Source organism: Colobus angolensis, unplaced genomic scaffold (genome assembly GCF_000951035.1).
Source record: "Colobus angolensis palliatus isolate OR3802 unplaced genomic scaffold, Cang.pa_1.0 Scaffold428, whole genome shotgun sequence".
Taxonomy (NCBI): Eukaryota; Metazoa; Chordata; class Mammalia; order Primates; family Cercopithecidae; genus Colobus; species Colobus angolensis.
In genome coordinates this window covers 944,150-969,131 of record NW_012117688.1, presented here as the reverse complement: position 1 = coordinate 969,131, position 24,982 = coordinate 944,150, and the positions used below count along the sequence as shown (strand labels likewise).

The 24,982-nt window shown below is 38.2% G+C and overlaps 1 protein-coding gene across 2 annotated transcripts in view; it reads right to left on the bottom strand.

Moving 5' to 3' along the window:
- The window catches only part of SAV1 (salvador family WW domain containing protein 1), a 36,895-nt gene that overhangs the window by 3,993 nt on the left and 7,920 nt on the right, over positions 1-24,982 (bottom strand). For both annotated transcript variants that reach the window (XM_011956894.1, XM_011956895.1), the window contains 2 exons: positions 7,925-8,195; positions 3,895-4,038 (listed from right to left, as the gene is read on the bottom strand). In XM_011956894.1, coding sequence (XP_011812284.1) covers positions 3,895-4,038; positions 7,925-8,195 — 415 coding nt within the window. The remainder of the gene's footprint in view (positions 1-3,894; positions 4,039-7,924; positions 8,196-24,982) is intronic.

The following is a 24,982-nucleotide window of genomic DNA, read 5'->3' as shown; positions in this document are numbered from 1 at the left end:
AGTAGCTGGGACTACAGGCGCCCGCCACCACGCCTGGCTAATTTTTTGTATTTTTTAGTAGAGACGGGTTCACCATGTTAGCTGGGATGGTCTCGATCTCCTGACCTTGTGATCCACCTGCCTCAGCTTCCCAAAGTGCTGGGATTACAGGCGTGAGCCACCACGCCAGGCAAGAGCTGCAAACTTATTAATAGATGCAGATTTCTTTGGTAGGAAGCTTTGTTCTTTTTAGTGGGAAACTCCAACTACTTGTGAACATAAATTAGAGTGATACTGTAAGCAATACTCAATGAGCCTCCATGAAGAAACAGTTATAAGGTGTTTCTTAGAACGTCCACCATTCACGTAAGATTTTATGTGTTTCTTGGAAACAAATTCATAATTCCTAACAAAAAAATCTTAATCTCCCAGAGTTAGCTAAGAGGCAATTCAGCAATGTCTACTAATTCAAGATGGTTACATTTATACCAGGTGAACTACAACAATGTTAAACTAAACTAGCATCTGTGCACTTTCTAGCAAGGGAAACAAGGAACAAGAATAAACTGGTAGATATTATACTTATTTTTAAGACACGAATATTCTGTATAAGTATTTGAGTTATGTCTAAAGGAAGAAAACAGCCCTTCAAACAGTTTTGTCGCTTTTTTTTTTTTTTTTTTTAGAGATAAAGATCTACTGTTTCCCAGGCTGAAGTGCAGTGGCTAATCACAGGCACAATACCACTACTGATGAGCACAGTAGTATTAACCTGCTCCATTTCCAACCTGGGCCAGTTCGCCCCTCCTTAGGCAACCTGGTGGTCCCTGCTCCTGGGAGGTCACCATATTGATGCCAAAGAGTACAGACATCCGACTGGCATAGTGCACCACAGCCCAGAACTCCTAGGCTCAAGCAATCCTGACTCAGCCTCTCAAGTAGCTCGGATTACAGGCGCACCACCATGCCTGACCAAGTTTCTGACTTGCCAATCAGCATTCAGCATCAAGAGTACAATTATGGGTAGAAGCAAAAAAATCAGATTAGAGAAAATCCTTTTGGGGGAAGAAAGTGCACTCCAAGAAGGGCACAGATGTGAAAAAAACTGCAAAGCATGGAATGGAAATCCTATTCCAAATTCTTTCCTCTGTAGCTTCTATATAGTTACTACCCTTCTGCCTATAATCACCTAAGTGTGCCTGCTTTTTCTGAAAAGTATAAACTCCCATTCTTTCCTTCTTAATTAGCCAAGAAATCTGCTTCCACAAGTTTAACTTTTAGTCATTTATACTGTATATACACAGGTAAATCATTCAGAAAATTGGGTGTAAACCACTCCAGTAGTCTATGCTTTTAGCATCTCTTTTGCTCTGTTTTTCCTAGGGAAGTATTCTATTCAAACACTACTTATAAATAACCCATATATACAAAAGCCAGTTGCTATAATGCTATCAAAAACAACCTGTCCACACTGCATGCTGACTTCAAGATCAACAGTGCTGCCATCCTCAGCTCCAGGTCACCATGTAGCCTAAGTCCCCTGCACCCACCCGCCATAACACTGTGCCCACTCTTCCCTTTTTCACCTGTATCCAGAGCAGAGTTAATGGTGATACTGCAGGATTGCCAAGCCACTGGAATAAAAAATACCTCTGCCACACACTGCTGAGAACTAGTGTTTTGGTGTGTGTGTGAGAAATAACAGAAAGTAAGTATGCTCTTGACAATGTTTTTGCTGTCAAACATTAAATTTTATTTTATTTTATTTTGAGGTGGAGTCTCACTCTGTTATCCAGGCTGGAGTGCAATGGCGTGATCCTGGCTCACTGCAACCTCCACCTCCTGGGTTCAAACAATTCTCCTGCCTCAGCCTCCCGTGTAGCTGGAACTACATACAGGCGCATGCCACCATACCCGGCTAATTTTTTGTATTGTTACTAGAAATAGGGTTTCACTGTGTTAGCCAGGATGGTCTCAATCTCCTGACTTTGTGATCCACCTGCCTTGGCCTCCCAAAGTGCTGGGATTACAGGCGTGAGCCACCACACCCGGCCTAAATTTAAAAATTTTATCCTATAGTTCAGCTTGAGTACAGTTATACTAATGATTATAGACTTTTGTGAGCAAAGGAACATAACTTTACAAAAATTAAAAAAAAATTGAAAACACAATCTGTTTCTAAATCAAGTTTTAGAAGTATATGCAAAAACTGTGTTGGTAAATTACTGCAAGAGATAGGATTAAAGAATTTCAGATTCTCAATTGTCTGAAAAAAGAGACACTTTTTTTTTGCAAAAAATGTTTCTTTTTGTTGTGATAATTGATTCTTCATTACCTAATTCATAGATAACCACTCACCCTTTGTTGATAGAATATTAACCATTTCTCAAAAAATAAAATAAAATAAAATGAATAAAATTAGCCAGGTGTGGTGGCAGGTGCCTGTAGTTCCAGCTACTCGGGAGGCTGAGGCAGGAGAATGGTGTGAACACAGGAGGCGGAGCTTGCAGTGAGCCGAGATCGTGCCACTGCACTCCAGCCTGGGCAACAGAGCGAGACTCCATCTCAAAAACAAACAAACAAAACACAGAATATTAACCATTTCCATCCTCTTCAGAAACATTAATTAGAAGTAACTAGAAAGCAGCAGACTTCTGGACCTCTTGTTTAAGCAGTAAAGACGTATAGTACTTGCTCTTTTTGTCAGTCTGACCCATTTTGGAAGACTTAACAACCTATTTGCTAGTTTCCTTGAGTTTTATAGTTAGCTTACAGAACCACAGAACTGAAAAAGACCATAATCTTCAGGAATCTCTTTCCGTAAGAAACCAGGAATTCCATTTAAGTACTATCTCTTCCCCCCAAAAGGAAAACTTATTATGCTCCTTCTTATTAAACATGACGACAGAGTAGAAATAACATACAACAGAAAGAATAACTCTCCTCAACCATATCCACCCCCAGAAATACCAAGGCTAACAGCTGGGCACATATTCTTCCAGATTTAAGGAAAATAAAAACGCATGCAGATATTTCGTATGCTTTAGAATCTGCACACAAACATACAGTAGTAAGTCAGGTGGTATCAAGGGAGAAAAAAAAAAAGGAAAATAGGAAAGAAAATGCCATCTGCTATCATTCCTCTTTTTGGCAGTAGTGGGGGGCAGTCAGGGTCTCGCTCTGTCACCCAGGCTGGAGTGCAGTGGCACAAGCATTGCTCACTGCAGCCTCGAACTCCTGGGCTCAAGCGGTCCTCCCACCTTAGCCTCCCAAGTAGCTGAGATCACAGGCATACACCACAGCATGCTGCTAATTTTTAAATTTTTTTGTAGAGACAGAGTCCCGCCACGTTGCTCAGGCTGAACTTGAACTCCTCAGATCAAGCTATCCTCCCACCTCAGCCTCCCAAGTACTTGGGACTACAGATCCATGCCAAAAAGCCTGGCTAATTTTTAAAAGTTTTTTGTGGAAATGGGGCTCTTGATATGTTGCCTAGGCTGGTCTCGAACTCCTGGACTTAAGAGATCCTCCTGCCTCAGCCTCCCAAAGTGCTGGGATCACAGGTGTGAGCCACTGTGCCAAGCCCGGGTCCTTACTTTTATCACAAGTACTGTATCACTTATCTACAAATTAATCTTCCCCTATGAGAATGTAAGTTGCTTACTTGTATCCCTAATAGCAGAGGTCTGCACACAAAGAAATGAAGATTCTGTAAATGTTTGAAGAACCAATATTTCTAATTAATGATTTTCACACATTATAAACTATGATATCCTTTATTCAAGTGAAGTATTACTTAGAAGCCCAATATTACTAAGAGTAAAATATGGCACACTACTTGGATTAAGCAGCCCAGAGACTCCATTCAGCCCTTAAGTCACTCCTCAAACAAATTTGTGCTGTAAATGTACTTACTTCACAGGGGCTCGAGCGTAAACCTGAAGCCAGTCAGGAATTTCTGCAGTATGATATGGATTTGCAGGTACTAGAAGGGACTGATTTCTTTCAGTTTGTTGTGGCTGGTATGTGACAGGAGGTGGTTGATCATACCGAGGTACACTAAGAAGAGAGGAGTGACATTCTTTAGGATAAACGTCCTACAATCTAAACAAGAAATTATAAAGAACAAATAATACTTAAGCATTTTTGTGCCTTCTGCCCAAACTGACTTACACTACCTAAAAGATAATGTATTTTAAAGATATTTCTTCTGGCTGGTATTTAGTCTTTTCAAAAACAGGTTCAAAGGAGGATATGAAAAAGCTGGAACTAAGTTTTAACCTTTACACAAAGACTTAAAACTAGAATAGTAAACCCCCAAAAGAAATAGTCATCAGCTGTAAATTCATATCAGAAAGGTTGACAGTTTCTAAGAAAGGATGTTTTCTTCCTCCTGTAGGCTGAAAATGGGGGTTGGGATATGTAGTGAGGCAGCAGTGAGTATTGTGTTTGAAATATCTCTATCCAATGTAGATAACTTTTCAACTTTTGCCAAATCAAGAGAACATATGGGAGTCAGAGTTGATTAGAACCTATTTTACATCATAGAGATAAAAAATAAATAAATGCTTTAGTTCTAACAGCCTGTGTATGCTGTGGTAAGCGGACATATTATATGGGAAAGTGTAAGGAAAGCACTGAACCACCTGAAGGTTAGTAACTGAACTCCAGGAGGCCAAAAGGGTCTATTTCAGACTGAAAGGGGTCTTCGCCTTCAAACACAAAGATTTATGTGTATATGTGGCCAACAAGCATATTAAAAAATGCTCAACATCACTGATTATTAGAGAAATGCAAATCAAAACCACAATGAAATAAATACAATTCCCCATCAGTCAGAATGGCTATTATTAAAAAGTCAGAAAACAATAGATGCTGGTATGGTTGCAAAGAAAAGTGAATGCTTATACACTGCTGGTGGGAATATAAATTAGTTCAGTCACAGTGGAAAGCAATTGGGAGATTTTTCAAAGAACTTAGAACTACCATTCAATCCAGCAGTCCCATTACTGGGACTATTTCTACAAAGGAATAGAAATCATTCTACCATAAAGAAATATGCATGCACATGTTAACTGGGGCACTATTCACAATAACAAAGATATGAAATCAACCTAAATGCCCATCAATGGTGGGCTGGATAAAGAAAATGTGGCACACAGACACCATGGAATACTACCCAGCCATAAAAAAGAACAAGAGCATGTCCTTTACAGCAACACTGATGGAACTGGAGGTCATTATCCTAAGTGCGTTAATGCAGGAAGAGAAAACTAAATACCACACGTTGATAGGTAGGAGCTAAACACTGAGTACACATGGACACAAAGAAGGGAACAATAAACATTGAGGTCTACTTGCGGGAAGAGGATGGGAGAAGCATGAGGACTGAAAAACTACCTATCAGGGACTGGGCATGGTGGCTCATGCCTGTAATCCCAGCACTTTGGGAGGCCGAGGCGGGAGGAGCACCTCAGGTCAGGAGTTCGAGACCAGCCTGGCCGATATGGAGAAACCCCATCTCTACTAAAAATACAAAACTGAGCCAGGTGTGACGACGCATGCCTGTAATCCCAGCTACTCAGAAGGCTGAAGCAGGAGAATTGCTTGAACCTGGGAGGCGGAGGTTGTGGTGAGCTGAGATCGCGCCATTGCACTGCAGCCTGGGCAACGAGAGCAAAACTCCATCTCAGGGAAAAAAAAAAAAAAAAAAGAAAAGAAAAACTACCTATCAGGTACTATGCTTATTACCTGGGTGATAAAATAATCTGTACCAAATCCCCAAGCCATGCAGTTTATCCATGTTAACCTGCACATGTACCCCTGAACCTAAAATAAAAGTTAGGAAGAAAAAAAAGAAAATGTAGGAAGAAAAAAATGCATGTGTATATTAGGAAAGGTCACTGTTTATAAACTGGGATTAAAATAAGGTTATTTTTAATAGGTTAAATAATGGTTAATTATGCTGTGGTTAACGATTTTAAAAGATCAATATGCAAATGGCACTGAACTCTATCTTCAACTCTTCTTTCCTAAATAGGTTCAAAGGAAAATATTCTGTGATAGTACAATTGGGGGTGGGGAAGAATTGGGACTTTGAAGTCAGGTATAACTGGATTTGAACCTCAGTTTTAACATTTACAAACTATGCAAATGTAGGCAAAACTCCTCCACTCTCTAAGCCTCAGCCTCCATACTTTTAAAGTGGAATAATAAATTCATACCACAGGTGGTTGTTCTCAGGATTAAATGACCTAATGTAAGTCAAGAATTCTGTATAAGGATTGGCCTAAGATAGACAACCAGACAGTTATTAATACTACACATGTGAGCTTAAGGGCAGCATTTATTCTCTCTTGTTCAACTTCTACCAAGTTGCTGAGAGAAGTAAATTAATTAATTATGAAATTGCTTTAAAAAAACTATTAAAATTATGTAATAACATAAGGTTAATGATGATTGTATCAGTCTATTTTCACACTGCTATAAATAATTACCTGAAACTGGGTAATTTATAAAGAAAAGAGGTTTAATCGACCCACAGCTCCATAACTGGGAGGCCTCAGGAAACTTACAATTATGGCAGAAGGTGAAAGGGAAGCAAGGCACATCTTACATGGCAGGAGAGAGAAGGGGGAACTGCCACATGCTTTTAAACCATCAGATCGTGTGAGAACTCACTACCAGAACAACATGGGGGAAACAGCCCCCATGATTCAATCACCTCCCACCAGGTCCCTCCCTCGACACATGGGGATTACAATTTGAGATGAGATTTGGGTGAGGACACAGAGTCAAACTATGTCAATGATGAACAGAAAAGTAAACTCTCAAATCTGGTTATCTGGACTGCAACCATCATTGCCACCTGATGACCACACCACAAGTTTGATTCTTTCAAAGGACAACAATCTTAGTAGTTGAATAAACATTGATTGGGTGCCACTGCATGGAATCATGGGAAAAAACAGATTTTCAAAGTTGAATTAATAAATCCAAATATGTAAAATAATCAAAACAACACAATAATGACAAAGCTTAGCTTTCCGGTTGGTAATACTAAAACATATTTTCATAACTATTTTAATGGTTCTAAGAAAATACAAATGTCCACTATAACCAAAAAACTGTATTATGCCAGATGACACTAAGCAACATTTATCAAAATGCAGATATTTTACTCATTCTTAATCTTGTGGCTCAGCTTTTGAAGCTCACATGTGGTTAATTTGAAATATTTGCAACTTCATTACTAAACTAATACTAGTTTTTATGTACTTTGAAATCCAGTGTGTATTTACACTTAACAGCACATCTCAATTTATATTAATCACATTCAAGTGCTCAACAGCCACATATGACAACTGGCTAGAGTATCAGTCAGCAAAGAGCTAAAAGTCTGGCAACAAAGCAGATCTACCCGGCCCAGTATCAATCAAAATAGCACAAAGAATTACTGGCTATATTATTAAACAGATATGGGATGTATTGTTCAGTCCCAATTTTCACTTTCTTGTCTAGTAATAGCAAGAAACAGAACATACAATCATGTCTGAAATTGAATAAAAACAGCAAAATGTTATAATTCAATTGTACATTGTGACTTGGGGGTAGGTCTGTATTATTTGTAAAAATTTAAGTGTAGGAAGGCAGAAGCCTTAATTATTTCATTTTCTGGACACCTATAACAAAAACATTCTGGCATTATAGCAGAATCTGATCATAAGAACAATGACCCTGATTTTGAGGTATTAAAAAGTACTTTTTTAACTTATTAAAGTCATTTATTACTAAACATATGTCCAGAGAAAAGTGTAAATTTTGAAATGTAAGGCTTTCAGGTCTCAAGCTTTAGGATGCTTTTCTCTTGGATGAAAACATCAGTCCAAAATCTAACATTAGACAATCCCGAAACAAAAAGTGGAAAATAAAGTTGATACTCTACCTAGGAGCACAGGGATGCCTGTATTGAGCCTTCTTATTTGTGTGATCTACATAATACGTTCCAAATTCTGATGACTCAACTCGTTCCCATCCAGGAGGAAGCCCTTCTCGCTCAAGAGGATGGCTCCAGTGAGTTGTATTTGTGTTATGATCTATATAGTATTTTCTCCCTCTCATTGTCCAGTCCACAGACCAGCCAGGAGGAAGGGGTAAATCTTCAGAACCATGGTTAGTCAAATTTCCTAAAGATGTAGCAGCAACTCTTCCAATACCTATGAGAAAAGAGAAAATGATAGAGAAGAAACAGAACAATTATTCAATGTAAAAAATGTGTCAGCTAGCAAAGTCACGACATTAACTATCCTGATTGTACTCTTCTATTTAAATTCATGAGTACGTCCATTATGATGGTTTTCATAAAACTAGTCAGTATTACTATTAATTAATTATAAAAAGGGGGAGGAACGAGACTTTGAAATTAGTGGAGGGTTTCTGGCTGATGCTTCCATCAACAGGCCATATAAACATTTAACTACAGGTTGAGCATCCCTAATTCAAAAATCTGAAATTTGAAATGCTCCAAAATCCAAAACTTTTTGACAGCTGACATGTTGCCACAAGTAGAAAATTCCACACCTGACCTTATGTGATGAGTCATAGTCAAAATTCAGTCAAAACTTTGTTTTATGCACAAAATTATTTAAAATATTATATAAAATTACCTTCAGGCTATGTGTAGAAGGTATATACGAAACATAAATGAATTTCATGTTCAGACTTGGGATTTCTTCCCAAGGTATCTCATTATGTATATACAAATATTCCAAAATTAAAAAAAAAAAAATCCCAAATCTCAAACACTGCTGGTCTTACGCATTTTGGGGTAAGGGAAAATCAGCCTGTAGTAGTAAAGCTACTTAAGTATGTATACTGCCAAAAGAAAAGTGGGAAAAAGAAAACTTCCCGATTAAAGATTTGACATTTCATCTTAAAAAAAATTGCAAAAATGAACTTGTAAAACCAGTTCCAGTTATAAATTCTTAAAAGTAATCTGGCTGTGCCCTAGAATTCTTAAGTAAGCTTAAGGTAGCAGGGTGTAAGGTCAACATACTAAAATTAATTAAATATTTATATATTAACAAGCAACAACTGGAAACAAGTTATTGAGATAATATTTATAATAGCTCCAAAAAATTGTGCAGGATCCACATGCTAAAAACTATAAAACACTGATGAAAGAAATAAAAAACCTATCACATTAATAGACTGGAAGATTCAACATAAAGTTAAGATGTCAATTCTCCTGAAATCATCTTTATAGTAGTCCCCCCTTATCCATGGGGGGATCCATTCTAAGACTCCCCATAGATGCCTGAAACTGCAGATAGTACATAACCCTGTGTATGCTATGTTTTTTCCTATACACACATATCTATGATGAAGTTTAACCTATAAATAAGGCACAGTAAGGGATTAACAACAATAAAATTGACCAGTTACAACATTATAATAAAAATTGGGTGAATGTGATCTCTCTCCCTCTCTCGAAAGATCTTATTGTACCGTATTCATCTATTTTCAGACTGCAGTTGCAGAGGTAACTGAAACTGTGGAAAGCAAAACCATGGATAAAGGGAGACTACTGTCATTCCAATAAAAATTCCGGCTGGGCATGGTGGCTCACACCTGTAATCCTGGCACTTTGGGAGGCTGAGGTAAGCGAATCACCTGAGGTCCGGAGTTTGAGACCAGGCTGACCAACATGGTGAAACCCTGTCTCTACTAAAAACACAAAAATTAGCCAGACGTGGTGGGGGGCGCCTGTAATCCCAGCTACTCGGGAGGCTAGGGCAGGAGAATCGCTTGAACTCGGAAACAAGAGGTTGCAGTGAGCCGAGGACGCACCATTGTACTCCATCCTGGGCAATAAGAGTGAAACTCTGTCTCAAAAAAAAATAAAAAACAAAAAAAATTCCACAGAGTTTTTGTAGATACAGATAGTTATTAGACAAACAGATTTTAAAATGTGTACTGAAAGGCAAAAGAACTACAGAAGCCAAAACAATTTTTTTGAAAAAGGGATAAAGTTGAAGGACTCATACTACCTGATTTTTAAGGCTTACTATAATATAAAGCTACAGTAGTCAAGACAGTGTGGTATGGTCAGAAGAACAGACAAATAGATAAGTGGAACCGAACAGAGAATCCAGAAACACACCCACACAGACATGGTCAACTGATTTTTGATAAAGGTGAAAGGGCAATAGTGGGGAATGACGTTGCAACAAATGACTTTGCAATAACTGGACATCCATATGCAAAAAACCTCATCACAACCTATACCTCCCACCTTACATACAAATTAACTCAAAATAGATCATATATCTAAATGTAAAACTATAACGCTTTTACAAGAAAAAAACAGAATAAAATTTCATGAGTTTAGTTTAGACAAAGAGTACTTTTTTTTACCATGATGCTGAAAGTTCAACTGATAAAGAAAAAATACTGATTAAATTGAACTCTGTCAAGATTAAAAACGCTTGTGAAAGACACTATGAGAAAGAAAATCAAGCTGTAAACTGGGAGAAAACATTTGCAAATCACATTATTAGCCAAAGAACTTTGACCTAGAATATACAAAGAACTCCCAAAACTCAACAGTAAGAAAACAACCCTGAGCCTGGTGCAGTGACACGCACCTGTAGCTCAACCTACTCAGGAAGCTGAGTAGGAGGGTTACTTGAGCCCAAGACTTCAGGTCTGTAGCACACTATCATCATGCCTGTGAACAGCTACTACACTCTGGTCTGTGCAACAGAGTGAAACCCCTTCTCTCAAAACAAAAACAGAAGAAGAAAAGAAAACGACCCAGTTAAAAAAAAAAGGGGGTAAGAACTTTTAACAGGCACTTCACCAAAGACAACATATTGACGGTAAATAGCATATGAAAAAATGCTTAGGATCATAATTAGCCATGAGAGAAATGCAAATGAAAACCATAATGAAATGACAATACACATCTATGAAAATGGCCAAAAAAACACAAAACAAAACAAAAAAAAACCTGACAATACACGTTCTTATGCGGATACAGAACAACTGGAATGCCCATACACTGCTGGTGCGGACGCAAAATGCTACAGTTACTCTGGAGAACAGCTTAGTAATTTCTTATAAAGTTAAATATATGCTTTTCATATGCTACAGCAATCCCATTCTCAAATATTTACCTAGAGAAATGAGAAGTCATATTCACACAAAATCCTATTAGTGGATATTTACAATGATTGTATTCATATTTGCCCCAAAGTGGAAACGATACACATCCTTAAACATAATGGATAAACAAACTTTGGTACAACTGTACAGTGAAATCTACTCAGGAGTAAAATGGAACTAATTATTGGTACATGCAAGAATCTCAAAGATGAATCTCAGAAGTATCATGCTGAGGGAAAGCATCCAGTCTCAAGTGGCTACAAACTGTATGATTCCATTTTTATGAGATTCTTGCAAAGGCAAAACTACTAGGACAGAAAACAGTGATTGCTAGGAACTGGGGGTGAGGGACAGGAGTTGACTATAAGAGGACAACATAAGGGAATTTTAGAGGGTGTTTGAAATGTTCTATATTCTCATTATGTAGGCATTACATGAAATCTATACATATGTTAATACTCAGAACTGTGTAACTTGAAAAAAGTTAAATTTACTATACTTTTTAAAAGAATAATCTGGCTGCATAATTTTATTCTCACACAAGAATACTAATAGCATATGTACAAAACATCACCCCAAACTCAGTGGCTTAAAACAAGAAGTATTTATTTGGTTCACTACAGGTTGGTGATACTGGCTGAGCTCAGTAAGTTTTTCCTTGACATTTGGTACAAGTTATCTTTACTGTCTCATTACTTGATGAAAGTTATCTCTTGTATAACTTTCAATATGAAGCCTTACTGATGATCAGACCTCCATTTCTTCTCTGACTTAAGCTGCTATTTTTTTTCAACCCCTAGATCACTCTGTTCCAGCCACACTCACCTCCTGGATGCTGTTCTCAAACATGGCAGGCACTGCTTGTTTATTCTCCCTAGAACATTCTTCCTTCAGATATTCTCTTGGCTTACTCTCACCCTCTTCAAGCCTCTTCTCAAATGTCTCAACGAAGCTTATTCTTACTATGGCAATCTACATCTGCCGAGCTTCTACTTACCGTTTTACTTTTTAAAAAAGCACTTTAACCTTTTAACATATTATATAATTTTAGTTTGTTTATTAACCTACACAAATCCCATAAAGAAGATTCTTAGAACAGGAATCTTTGTTTTGTTCACAGATGTATCTCCTGTCTCTGTAACAGTGTCTACAGAATAAAGCACATAGTAAGTGTTAAATAAATAAGCTACAGTAATAAAGACAGCATGGTATTCGTGGAGGAGATACACACATCAATGAGACAGAAACTGCATAAATATTTTCCTTGATTTTTGGACTTATTTTGCCTCTTTCACTCCCACATTTTACTAGTTCTGAAATGAAGGTGTTTATTACAATCAAGAGAGTAAATTTGTTAGCCACTAGGCAGCAAATACAGACATATTATCATTGCTGGATATGTTCTAACACAGTCCTAGGAAGACAGTATATGGTTCATACTATTATTAATCCTCATTATTTGTAATGGTTGCACCCCAGACAAAATTTTAATGTAAATTTGAATCCCTGTCCCTTAAAGGTACAAGGATACAGCATTTAAATGAACAGTTAGTGTGTTAACAGAAGACTGCCAGTCAACCCAAGGCCCTAACTGCCAAATTTAGAATATCTCAGAATGGTCAAAACAAGAAAGACTGGGTGACCATTGAGGTGTGAAGGAGTACCATGCCAGAGCAAAACATCTACTAGTCAAAAGTTCCCAGTCGACTTTGAAGAGCTTTTAAAATTACAGTTGGCTGGAAGCTAAGGCAAAATGAAAACATCAAGTTTACCTTTAAGGAAAGGCAAATGAAACAGACCCCAGTGACAACAGGTAATTTAGAAGAAGCTTTAAAATTAAGGCAAATGCTTCAATTCAAACTCAGATTCTAAAGGATATGTAAGTGTATGGATAAATACAGGTTATTGGCATGTGGTTTAAGAAACAGTTTTTATTTAAATACAACATACAATGCATATGCATCAGGCTAGTCACTGCAGCAACATCTATAGCAGCAAAAGGCTAGAAATCAACCAAATGTCCAATAGCAAACTGGATGATTACACTATTACACGCACAGAACAGAGTACTAGATTATATAGCTGTAAACATGAATGAAGATGATTTCTCTTTATTGCCCTGGAATAATATTCAGGATGTATTAAGTGAAAAAAGAAACTAGACAGTACACCACTATATATATATACGTAGTAGCCAGCCAGTAAGGTGGCCCTGGGCCCCAATTATCCCTGTCCTCCTGGTAGTCACACCCTTGTCTGTGTGACCAATGGTTTATGGCAGAAAGGATGGTGTGTGACTTCTGAGATGAGGATATAAACGACCCTGCAGCTTCTGCCCTGGTCAAAGTGTACTTGCTCTCTCATCACTCACTCTGGGGGAAACCAGATACCGTATCATGAGAAGCCCATGAGTGGGGAATTGAGGCCTCCAGCCAGAACTGAAGCCTCCTGCTAACAGCCTTGTGAGTGTACTTAGAAGTGGATTTTTTGGCCGGGTGCAGTGGCTCACACCTGTAATACCAGCACTTTGGGAGGTCAAGGTGGGTGGACCACCTAGTGTCAGAAGTTTGAGACCAGCCTGGCCAAGATGGCAAAACCCTATCTCTACTAAAATTACAAATAATTAGCAGGTGTGGTGGCACATGCCTGTAGTCCCAGCTACTCAGGAGGCTGAGGCAGGAGAACACTTGAACCTGGGAGATAGAGGTTGCAGTGAGCCGAGAGCGCGTCAACGCACTCAAGCGTGAGTGACAGAGTGAGACTCCATCTCCAAAAAAAGAAAGAAATGGATCTTTCAGCCTGAGCGAAGCCTTCAGATAACTGCAGCCTCAGCTGATATGTGTGTGGACTGCAACTTCATGAGAGATCCTGAAGGTCAGAATGACCTGGCTAAGTCGCTTCCAAAATCCTGACCCACAGAAACTATGATAATAAATGTTTATTGTTTTATGCCAATGAGTTTGGGGGTAATGTGTTTTACAGATACAGACACCTAACACAATATACATGAAAGAGAAGAATATGAATACATATTATATATATATATATGTATTTATATTTATTTTCATAAAATGTTGCAATGAAGTATGTAACAAAAATTAATAAAATTGGGTATTTACAGGGGGAGGAAGGAAATGGGGTGGAAGAGGATAGGGATAGAATTAATTTTCTAAATGTACTCTGTTTTATTGTTTTGGTTTTGCAACCTTTTAAATATCCTATGTAACTTCTAAACAAAATTAAATCAAAATTTAGAAAAAGCAATACCTAAAAGTGAAAACAAAATGAAGCAAACGAATCTAAGAGTGCATGAAGCAGCTAAAGTATACTTCAGAAAAATTATTCAAAGTGAATTTTATTTACTTATTTATTGTTATTTATTTTTGAGACAGGGTCTCACTCTGTCACCCAGGCTGGAACGCAGTGGCATAATTATGGCTCACAGCAGCCTCAACTTCCCGGGCTCAAGTAATCCTCCCACCTCAGTCTCCCAAGTAGGTGTGACTATGGGCATGCACCACCAAACCTGGCTAACTTTTACTATTTTTTGTAAAGACAGGGTCTCGCTACGTCACCCAGACTGGTCTCAAAACTCTTAGACTCAAGCATTCCTCCCATCATGGCCTCCTAGTTGTGCTGGGATTACAGGCATGTGCCCCTGTGCCCGGCCCAAAGAGAATTTTCAACACAATAAATTGTACTTCCTCATCAGGAAATATCCTAAATTTAAAAAATAAACTACAAAGAAATCTTCTGTTTTATTCAGTAATCATATTGTTGATGACAGTATTTTTAAAGCTAGTTATGCTATAGATAAAGCAAATGAATAGTTATATAATTGTCAACAGGAACCAAGATTTTCAGTATGAGAAAAAAATAAAAACCTAAGGCAAAAAGAAGGTAGCTCAATGTGAATGTACTTACTGCCACCAAACTGTACACTTAAAAATGGTTAAGATGGTAAATTTTGTTATGTGTATTTTATCACAATTAAACTTTTTTTTAAAAGCAAAAAGTACAAACTTGGAAATCTTAAACTGTCAACAGTATGAACTCATAATGAATTTCTATTTCCAGAAAACAACAAAACATATTTCCTAGATATGTCTATTGAAAAGGTCTACAAGCATGAATCCACCAAATAGCAACGAGCACAAGCGTGCAATCCCTGAATACTACTTCCCTATCAAATGGAACCAGGGATCCTTAGATAAATGGTTGAGTACAGGACTGAGGCACAAGATGAGCCTGGAACATCTAGTCACATTAGAAAGCAAAGAGAAATAAAAAGGAACCAACACAGAACGGGCACCTGCCATCAAAGCAGCAGCAATTTAAACATCAAAAGGAATACCACACCAATAATTAAAACGTAACTCTTAAAAATCTTAAAATCTACCAGTTCATCTTAGAGAAATGGCTTCTGGGTCAGAGGAAATACATGATAATATGGAACATGAGAAAAACATCAGACTTTTGAAATTGAAAAAAAAAGGCCGGGCACAGTGGCTCACGCCTATAATCCCAACACTTTGGGAGGCCAAGGCGGGTGGATCACCTGAGGTCAAGAGTTGAAGACCAGCCTGGCAACATGGCGAAACCCCATCTCTACTCAATATACAAAAATTAGCCAGGTGTGGTGGCACGTGGCGGTGATCCCAGCTATTCAGGAGGCTGAGGCAGGAGAATTGCTTGAACCTGGGAGGTGGAAGTTGCAGTGAGCCAAGATTGTGTCACTGCACTCCAGCCTGGGTGACAGAGGGAGACAACGTCTAAAAAAAAAAATTAAAAAAAAAAAAGAATTGAAATTGAGGTACAATCTACAAAACATTTTGTACTTCTCAAAACTGTCAGTCATAAAAAACAAAAGACTGAGAAACTAGCATAGATTAAAGACTAAAGACATACGACAATTAAATGCAATGCAGTACATCTGGAATGAATCCTAGAACAGAAAATGAACATTAATTAAAAAATGATAAAATTCAAATAAAGCTTGGTGTTAAAAATCCGTAAGTTCATGGTTACTTCTGTAGGTGGCCAGGGTATCAATTCATTATTTTGAAATAGCAAACAAAGGAAAAGATCTAACATTTAACCCTTCTTTCCTATATGAACAGCAACCAAATAACTGATAAAGTCCTTAACTATAATATTCCAATTAATAAAGAAGAAATGACAGAATTCAAGTGTCACAATTTGCAATGCTTAATGAAATACAGACATACTTTGGAGACATTTCAGGTTTGGTTCCAGATTACTGCAATAAAGTGAATATAGCAATAAAGTGAGTTATACGAATTTTTTTGTTTCCCAGTGAATATAAGTTATCTTTACGGCTGGGCGCCGTCGCTCACACCTGTAATCCCAGCAGTCTGGGAGGCTAAGGCAGGTGGATCACGAGGTCAAGAGATCAAGACCATCCTGGCCAACATGGTGAAACCCTGTCTCTACTAAAAATACAAAAATTAGCTGGGCCTGGTGGCGCACACCTGTAGTCCCAGCTACTTGGGAGGTGGAGGCAGGAGAATCGCTTGAACCCAGGAAGTGGGGGTGGCAGGGAGCCGAGATTACACCACTGCACTCCAACCTGGCAACAGAGCGAAACTCTGTCTCAAAAAAATAAAAAGTGATCTTTTACAATATACTGTAGTCTTTTAAGGGTGCAATAGCATTATATCATTTAAAAAAGTACAGGTCTTAATTTAAAAAATTTTATTGCTAAAAAAATGCAAATGATTGTCTGAGCCTTTAGTGAGTTCACAGCATCTTTTTGCCAGTGGAGGGTCCCGTCTCCCTACTGATGGCTGCTGACAGATTAGGCTGGTGGTGTTTGAAGGCTGGGGTAGCTTTGGCAATTTCTTAAAGTAAGACAACAATGAAATTTGCTCCATCAATGGACTTTTCCTTTCGTGAAAGATTTTTCTGTAGCATGTGATGCTGTTTTGATAGCATTTTACCTACAGTAGCATTTCTTTCAAATTGGCATCAATTCTCTCAAATTCCACCGCTACTTTATCAACTAAACTTATTTAATATCCTAAATCATTAGTCATTTCAACAATATTTACAGCTTCTTCACCAAGAGTATATGCTATTTCAAGAAACCACTGTCTTAGAAAGCTCATCCATAAGAAGCAACTCATCTGTTCAAGTTTTATCATGAGACCAGCAGCAATTTAGTCACATCATCAGGCTCCACTTCTTATTTTAGTTTAGTTTGCACACGAGTGCAATTCCTTGTGATGCCCCAAAACAATTACAATAGTAACATCAGCAATCACTGATCACAGATCACCAAAATAGGCAGAAATGAAAAAGTCTGAAATATTGTGAGAATCACCAAGATGTGACAAAGACATGAAATGAGCATGTGCTGTTGGACTGCCACAAACCTTCAATTTGTAAAAAACACAGTATCTGCAAAACACAATAGAGCAAAGCACAATAAAATGAGGTATGCCTGTAATAGTGCTAGCCACTTATCATTAATGGCTGCCAAAACCCAGTAATAGATAAAAGGCTTATGGAGAACTTCATGATGGATGAATTAAGCTGACATCTGTACCCATGGCTGCATCTTAACATCACAGACAAATCCATCACTATATGTCACTGGAACCTATGCGCTAGAAAGTACACAACATTATCTATGAAGTATTCTGGCAAAAAGGATGCAAGAACAAAAACAGACTAAAGATCACCCTTGTTCAGTACCCTTTGAAAAAGAAAGTTAATATGTAATTTTTAAAAAGATGGTGACAATAAAACAGAACAAGGGTGAAACTGACCTTTTGGTGAAACTGACCTTAGGCTTCTATTAAACTGCAACTGAAGGTTTAATATATATAGTTTAAGCAACTTCAGTACTTAAAGAGAAAATAATTAAACAGAAAAGAAGCCAATGTATGAAACACATGTACACAGCAAATGACTAATACCACATCGTAGAAACACACAATTACTTTACACTCTAATATGTTCATTATGTTAAAAATGCTTTACAGCCAAAACCAAGCATAGCAATGTAACAATTTTTTTAATGCATAGTCAATTCAGTGTATTTATATTGAGTTATTTATAAAAGCCATAATATTTTAGCTAACAGAGCTTCCCTCAGGAACCACATAATAGAAATAAATTTCTAAATACTGCATTATTAAAAACAAAAGCTGTTTTTTTTTTTTTTGAGACGGAGTCTAGCCTCGTCGCCCAGGCTAAAGTGCAATGGTGCAATCTCGGCTCACTGCAACCTCTACCTCCTGGGTTCAAGCGATTCTCCTGCCTCAGCCTCCCGAGTAGCTGGGATTACAGGCACCTGCCACCATGCCTGGCTAGTTTTTGTATTTTTAGTAGAGACAAGGTTTCATCGTGTTGGTTAGGCTGGTCTCCAACTCCTGACCTCAGGTGATCCGTCTGTCTTGGCCTCCCAAAGTGCTAGGATTACAGGCGGACTAAAACCAAAAGCTTTTATAGTAATTAAAAACAATACAGGGGCCGGGTGAGGTGGCTCACGTCTGTAATCCCAGCAGTGGGAGGCCGAGGTGGGCGGATCACCTGAGGTCGGGAGTTTGAGATCAGCCTGACCAACATGGAGAAACCCGGTCTCTACTAAAAATACAAAATTAGCCGGGCATGGTGGTGCATGCTTGTAATTCCAGCTACTCGGGAGGCTGAGGCAGGAGAATCACTTGAACCTGGGAGGCAGAGGTTGCGGTGAGCCGAGATCATGCCATTGCACTCCAGCCTGGACAACAAGAGTGAAACTCCATCTCAAAAAGAAAAATAAAAACAAAAACTATACAGGTTTAGAGAGGATTAAAAGTTTGTGGCAACTTCATCTATTAAGAAAACCCGTATTTCCACATACATACTGAACTTGCCTAAATCTAGAACCACATGTACTTTTACATTTAAACAACATTAGGTACCAAAAGCCATATCTGAACCATAAATCTGTAATTCACATTTAGAGGAAGCACAAAGACCTCTCTGTAAAAACTCTCATTTTTAAAGCCTGACAATTTGATAAAAGAGCCATGAAGTACCCAAAAAGTTGCAAATAGGCACAACAGCTTTACCAACGCTATTAAAAAACCCCAATGCCCTGTAAAGCCATGATTCCTAAACTTCTTTAGAGATATTAATAATTTCAAAACATACCCCAGCTGTACTTTTTTTTTTTCAGATAGTCTCGTTCTGTAGCCCAGGCTGGAGTGCAGTGGCGTGATCTCCGCTCACTGCAAGTTCCACCTCCCGGGTTCATGCCATTCTCCTGCCTCAGCTCCGGAGCAGCTGGGACTACAGGTGCTCGCCACCACGCCCGGCTAAGTTTTTGTATTTTTAGTAGAGATGGGGTTTCACTGTGTTAGCCAGGATGGTCTCAATCTCCTGACCTCATGATCCGCCCGTCTCAGCCTCCCAAAGTGCTGGGATTACAGGCGTGAGCCACCGCGCCCGGCCCCAGCTGTACTTTCTGAAAGCGCGATGTGTGACATATTTTTTTCAAATTATTATTTGGGATAATTTTATAAAATCTATTGAGATAAATTGAGCACAAAATAATGCAAACCACCGGTCTAAAGCATAAAGCATTACTAGCAATAAAACAGATCTAGCAGACTAAAAAATAAAAAATAAAAATAAAAAAGCTATGTCAAGCTCTAACACATCATTCCTCCAGTATGAGTTATGCCAAAAGGCTCAAACTTCAATAACCAACATACCAAATATGTGGGAAAAGAACAGAACACAAAACACTCACCTTTTTTTTTTTTTTTTTTTTTTTTGATGGAGTCTCACTCTGTCGCCCAGGCTGGAGTGCAGTGGCGCGATCTTGGCTCACTGTACCCTCCACTCTGCGGGTTCCCGGGTTCAAGCGATTCTCCTGCCTCAACCTCCCGAGTAGCTGGGATTACAGGCACATGCCACCATGACCGGATAATTTTTGTATTTTTAGTAGAGACGTGGTTTCACCGCATTGGCCCGACTGGTCTCGAACTCCTGACCTCGTGATCCACCCGTCTCAGCCTCCCAAAGTGCTAGGAAACACTCATTCTTACAAAGGACATGTGCAAACAGTTATGGATGTGTATTCTATCTCCAGCCCTTTCCATATGTCTCATTTCATAGCCAAAACTGCCTTAGGAGGTAGTACTATTACCATCAATTTACAGACGAGAAAACAGGTTTAAGTGAATTCTTTTAGTAGTGGTCACACAAGTGGTATAAGGTCAAACGACAAACCTATTACTAACCATGTAATCTTAGCAACAAAAGATCAACTGTTATTTATTCTTTAAAGAAAAATAGGACTGCCACTAGTAAAAGAAAAAGCAAGCCACCATTTTCGAACCAAATCAGTGGGAAAAAATGAGAACTTCAGTTTTTGAGTGACAAGAACAAAATTAGCTTTCCGTAATTTCAAGTAGTCCTTCAAAGTAATAAACTGGATTTATAATTAATCCTCAAAACAGCTTCTATTTGCAGGAATTAACTGCACAAACACCTTCTATTAATACAAAGTAAAACATTCATACACTAAACATATGACTTAGTCGAAGACACAGATAAAGTATTATTTTCTCTCTCTACCAAGCTTTCAGTAGATGTGCCAAAAAACTTAATCTCATACAAACAGGCAGATATTTATGAGAGCTACCATTATGAATAAAACTCAAATAGGCCGGTTTCCAAATTTTGTAGTGGCTACAGAGAATAAAATGGATCTAGAGGTCTAATGCAGTTCCACAGGGTCCCTAGTAATGGATACTATACATTATTAGCGTGTTATAATCAAGATGTTGATAAAGAGATCTAAGTATTAAACCCAACCAAATGCTTTCTCTCTTCCGCTGCAAAATAACTGCAGAAAAGGTGGTGTCTCTAAAGATTATCAACCGCTCCTCAAAATATTCTGGTTACACAAATATTTACAACATTACTCGAGTAATTGCAAATCCAGTACTTCTTGATAAAGCCCACATTTTTCAGTTTGATGTTTGTATCCTGATTTCTTCAGTCATCTTTAAATGTTTAAAAATGCTTTCAAAACAGAACTAAAATTTAAGCACCAAACAAAGGAATTCAATCTGCCTTTAGTATTCCAACTAAAGACTTCCTGTTAACAGCAGGATTCCTTCCTTCGGCACATACAGTAAGTGCGTGACTGGTATGTGGCCAAGAACATAAAAGGTCAAATTTTTTAATCTGAAAGTTCTACAGCTAAATGTAGAACTTTCTAGGCTCTAAAACTTTCTGAGATTATACAACTTGTTTTTGTGCTTCTACTAAATACAATAAGCTGAATTTAACCCTTGACATAAGGTGTTTCCTGAAAATCTAATAACTAATTGACAGGAATTACTATTGCCATTAAGTCATTACAAAACAAATTTTCCAACCTTTTTATGCTTATGACAATCAAAATTGAATGTTCGTGAAAATAAATCTATCACACATCCCTATCCTATCCTCCTACAAAGGTACTTTCTCCTTTCTATTCATTCAAATTCCTTGAACCCTATTCAGCATAAATCCTAAAAGTATGTTTTAATAAAGTCTTTGCAAGGTGAATTCAAGAAACATTCAGCCACTGTCTCATATTCAGATTTTTCCCTTCTGGAAAAGGAAGTTTATTAGGCTTTTCTGTTTGGCATGTAATTGGTTATTAATCTTTCCCTGCAACTTAAGAGATTCCTTCAAAAAAAGTACTATTTTTTTCTACAAGGTAAAACATTAAATCTATATTGCCCTGATGAAAATTAATGTTATCAAATGAAGTATCTCAAGCAATGTATCAACTGCTGTAAAGAATTTTTTTTTTTTCTTGGTTGGGGGAGACACCTTATTACCAGAGAGATTCTTCAACTACCTGCAACCTGCTTTAAACCTAACGCAATCTGATATAAAAGAGCCTGGGAGGAGATTTCGAACGCAGAAGTCTACTGTCTCATTAAAACAAGGTCTTGGCTATTCCATGAAATAAAATCTTATTTCACTGTATGTACGTTCCAATAAAACTTTATTTTATTGCAGGAGGCAAGTCTATTTGGCCTATGGGTGTAGCTTGCTGACTCCTGCTGAAACCTCCCTCATAAAATTAAAAACACCCTCAATATTAAAATTACAGTAGGGGCCTGAATTTTGGTAAAATATTTTCCTTCTTTTTCCACCTCCATGTATGACTGCTTGCAAATAGTCATTTCAACAAATGGCAGTCACTAATAATTATCTTCCTGTGGTAGCCCCAGGGCAGGCTGCTCATAAGATTAACGAACTTGCTTCTTTTAAAAAACAATAATCCAGACTGGGTGCTATGGCACATGCCTGTAATCCCAGCACTTTGGGAGGTCAAGGCAGGCAGATCGCTTGAGCTGGGGAGTTTGACCAGCCTGGGTAACATGGTGAAATTCAGACTCTACTAAAAATACAAAAATTTAGCTAGGTGTGGTGGTGCATGCCTGTAGTCCCAGCTACTCAGGAGGCTGAGGTGGGAGGATCGCTTGAGCCCGAGAGGGCGAGGCTGCAGTGAGCTGTGATCACACTACTACACTACAGCCTGGGCAAGAGAGCAAGATTCTGTCTCAAAAGAGAGAAGAGAAGAACAAGAAAACAACGATCCTAGATCACACAGACCCCCTTGATGGTTTCCAGAAGTTGGACTGGCCAAAGAGGCCAGGCCACTTTGATCACTGGTGATCTCACCTCCTGCAAACTTTTCTGCTAAGCTATAGGTTTAAACAGTAACCTGCCAATTTTTTCCCAGCTTTCTTTCCATAGGAACTGGCAGTCACAAACACTACTGTAAAACCTAAGACTGGTCCTTGAGATATTTTTCAGACTTTGCTTACAAGTGGACCACCTGACACCAACTGGACCAGTGTTCCATGAACTCAACCATGGAACTGACTTGGTCTTGTGACTCCCCAATTTCCCAGCAACATCCCAGACCAGTCACCAGCACCCATCCCGTAGCCCCCTGCCTACCAAATCATGTTTAAAACCCTAGCTTCTGAAGTCTTGCAGTGATTCCGAGAAACATTTCCCAACCTCCTTACTCAACTGCCTTGCAAAAATTAAACTCTTTCTCCTTTACATTATCTGCTGTCTCAGTGTTCAGCTCTATTTGGATAGCAGACAAGAGCCCAGTCAGGTGGTAATACTGTTTTACAGCATTTTTTGGATACATAATATTTGCACATGTTTATGGGGTACATGTGATATTCTGTTACATGTACAGAGTATGAAATGATCAAGTCAGGGTATTTAGGGTATCCATCACCTTGAGTATTTATCATTTCTATGTGTTGGGAACATTTCAAGTCCTTTCTTCTAGCTATTTCAAAATGTTAACTGTAGTCACCCTACTCTGCTATCAAACCTTGGAACTTATTCCATCTAACTGTATGTTTGGACCCATTAACCTACCTCTCTTTACCTCCCCTCCCATTCTTCCCAGCCTCTGCTATCATTCTACTTATCTCCATGAAATCAATGTGTTTCACTTTCACATGTGAGTAAGAACATGAGACACCTGTCTTTCTGTGCCTGATTTCCCTTAACATAATGACCTCCAGTTCCATTCAAGTTGCTGCAAATGACATGATAAACATGGGAGTACAGGTATTCCTTTGATATACTGATTTCTTTTCCTTTAGATAGATACCCAGTAGTGGAACTGCTGGATCATATGGTAGCTCTGTTTTTAGTTTTCTGAGAAATTTCCAAAGTGCTTTCCATAGTGCCTGTCCTAATTATAACATTCCCACCAACAGTCTGTAACAGTTGCTTTTTCTTCACACTCTAACCAGTAGTATATTTTTTGTCTTTTTAACAATAGCCATTCTGACTGGGGTAAGATACCTCACTGTGGTTTTGACTTACATTTCCTTGATGATTAGTGATGTTGCACATTTTTTCACATACCCTTTGGCCATTTGTATGTCTTCTTTTGAGAAACGTCTATTCATGTCCTTTGCCCACTTTTTAATGGAATTGTTTTTCTTACTGTTGGCTTCCTTGCATATTCTGAATATTAGTCCCTTGCTGGATGAATCTTTTGCAAACACTGTCCTATTCAATATGTTGTCTCTTCATTCTGTTGTTTCCTTTACTGTGCAGAGGCCTTTTGGTTTAACATAGTACCCTATGTCTATTTCTGTTTTTGCTGCCTGTGCTTTTGAGGTCTTAGCCATAAAATCTTTGTTAGATCGACGTCCTGAAGTGTTTCCCCTACATTTCCTTCTAGCAATTTTATAATTTCAGGTCTTAAGTCTTTAATCCATCTTGAGTTAAATTTGCATATGGTGAGACCAGGGTCAGATTTCATTCTTGTGCATGTGGATATCCAATTTTCCCTGCATTGCTTATTGAAGAGTATCCTTTTCTCAATGTACATTCTTGGTGCTTTTGTAAAAAATAAGTTGGCTGCAAATATGTGGATTTATTTCTACATTATCTATTTTGTTCCATTGGTCTATGTGTCTCTTTCTATACCAATACCATGCTATTGTGGTTACTACTGCCTTATAATAGATTTTGAAGACAGGTAGTGTGATGCTTCTAGCTCTGTTCCATTTGCTCAGGACTACTTTGGGTATTTGGGCTCCTTGCTGATTCTGTGGAAATTTTAGGATTGTTTTCTTTTATTTCTGTGAAAAATGACTGGTACTTTAATAGGGATTGCACCGAATCTGCAGATTACTTTGAGCAATATGGTCATTTTAATGATGTTAATTCTTCTGATCCACGAGCATGGGATGTCTTTCCATTTGTTTTTGTGCTCTTCAATTTCTTTCATCAGTGTTTTGAAATCTTTTTTATTTTTTAAAAATAT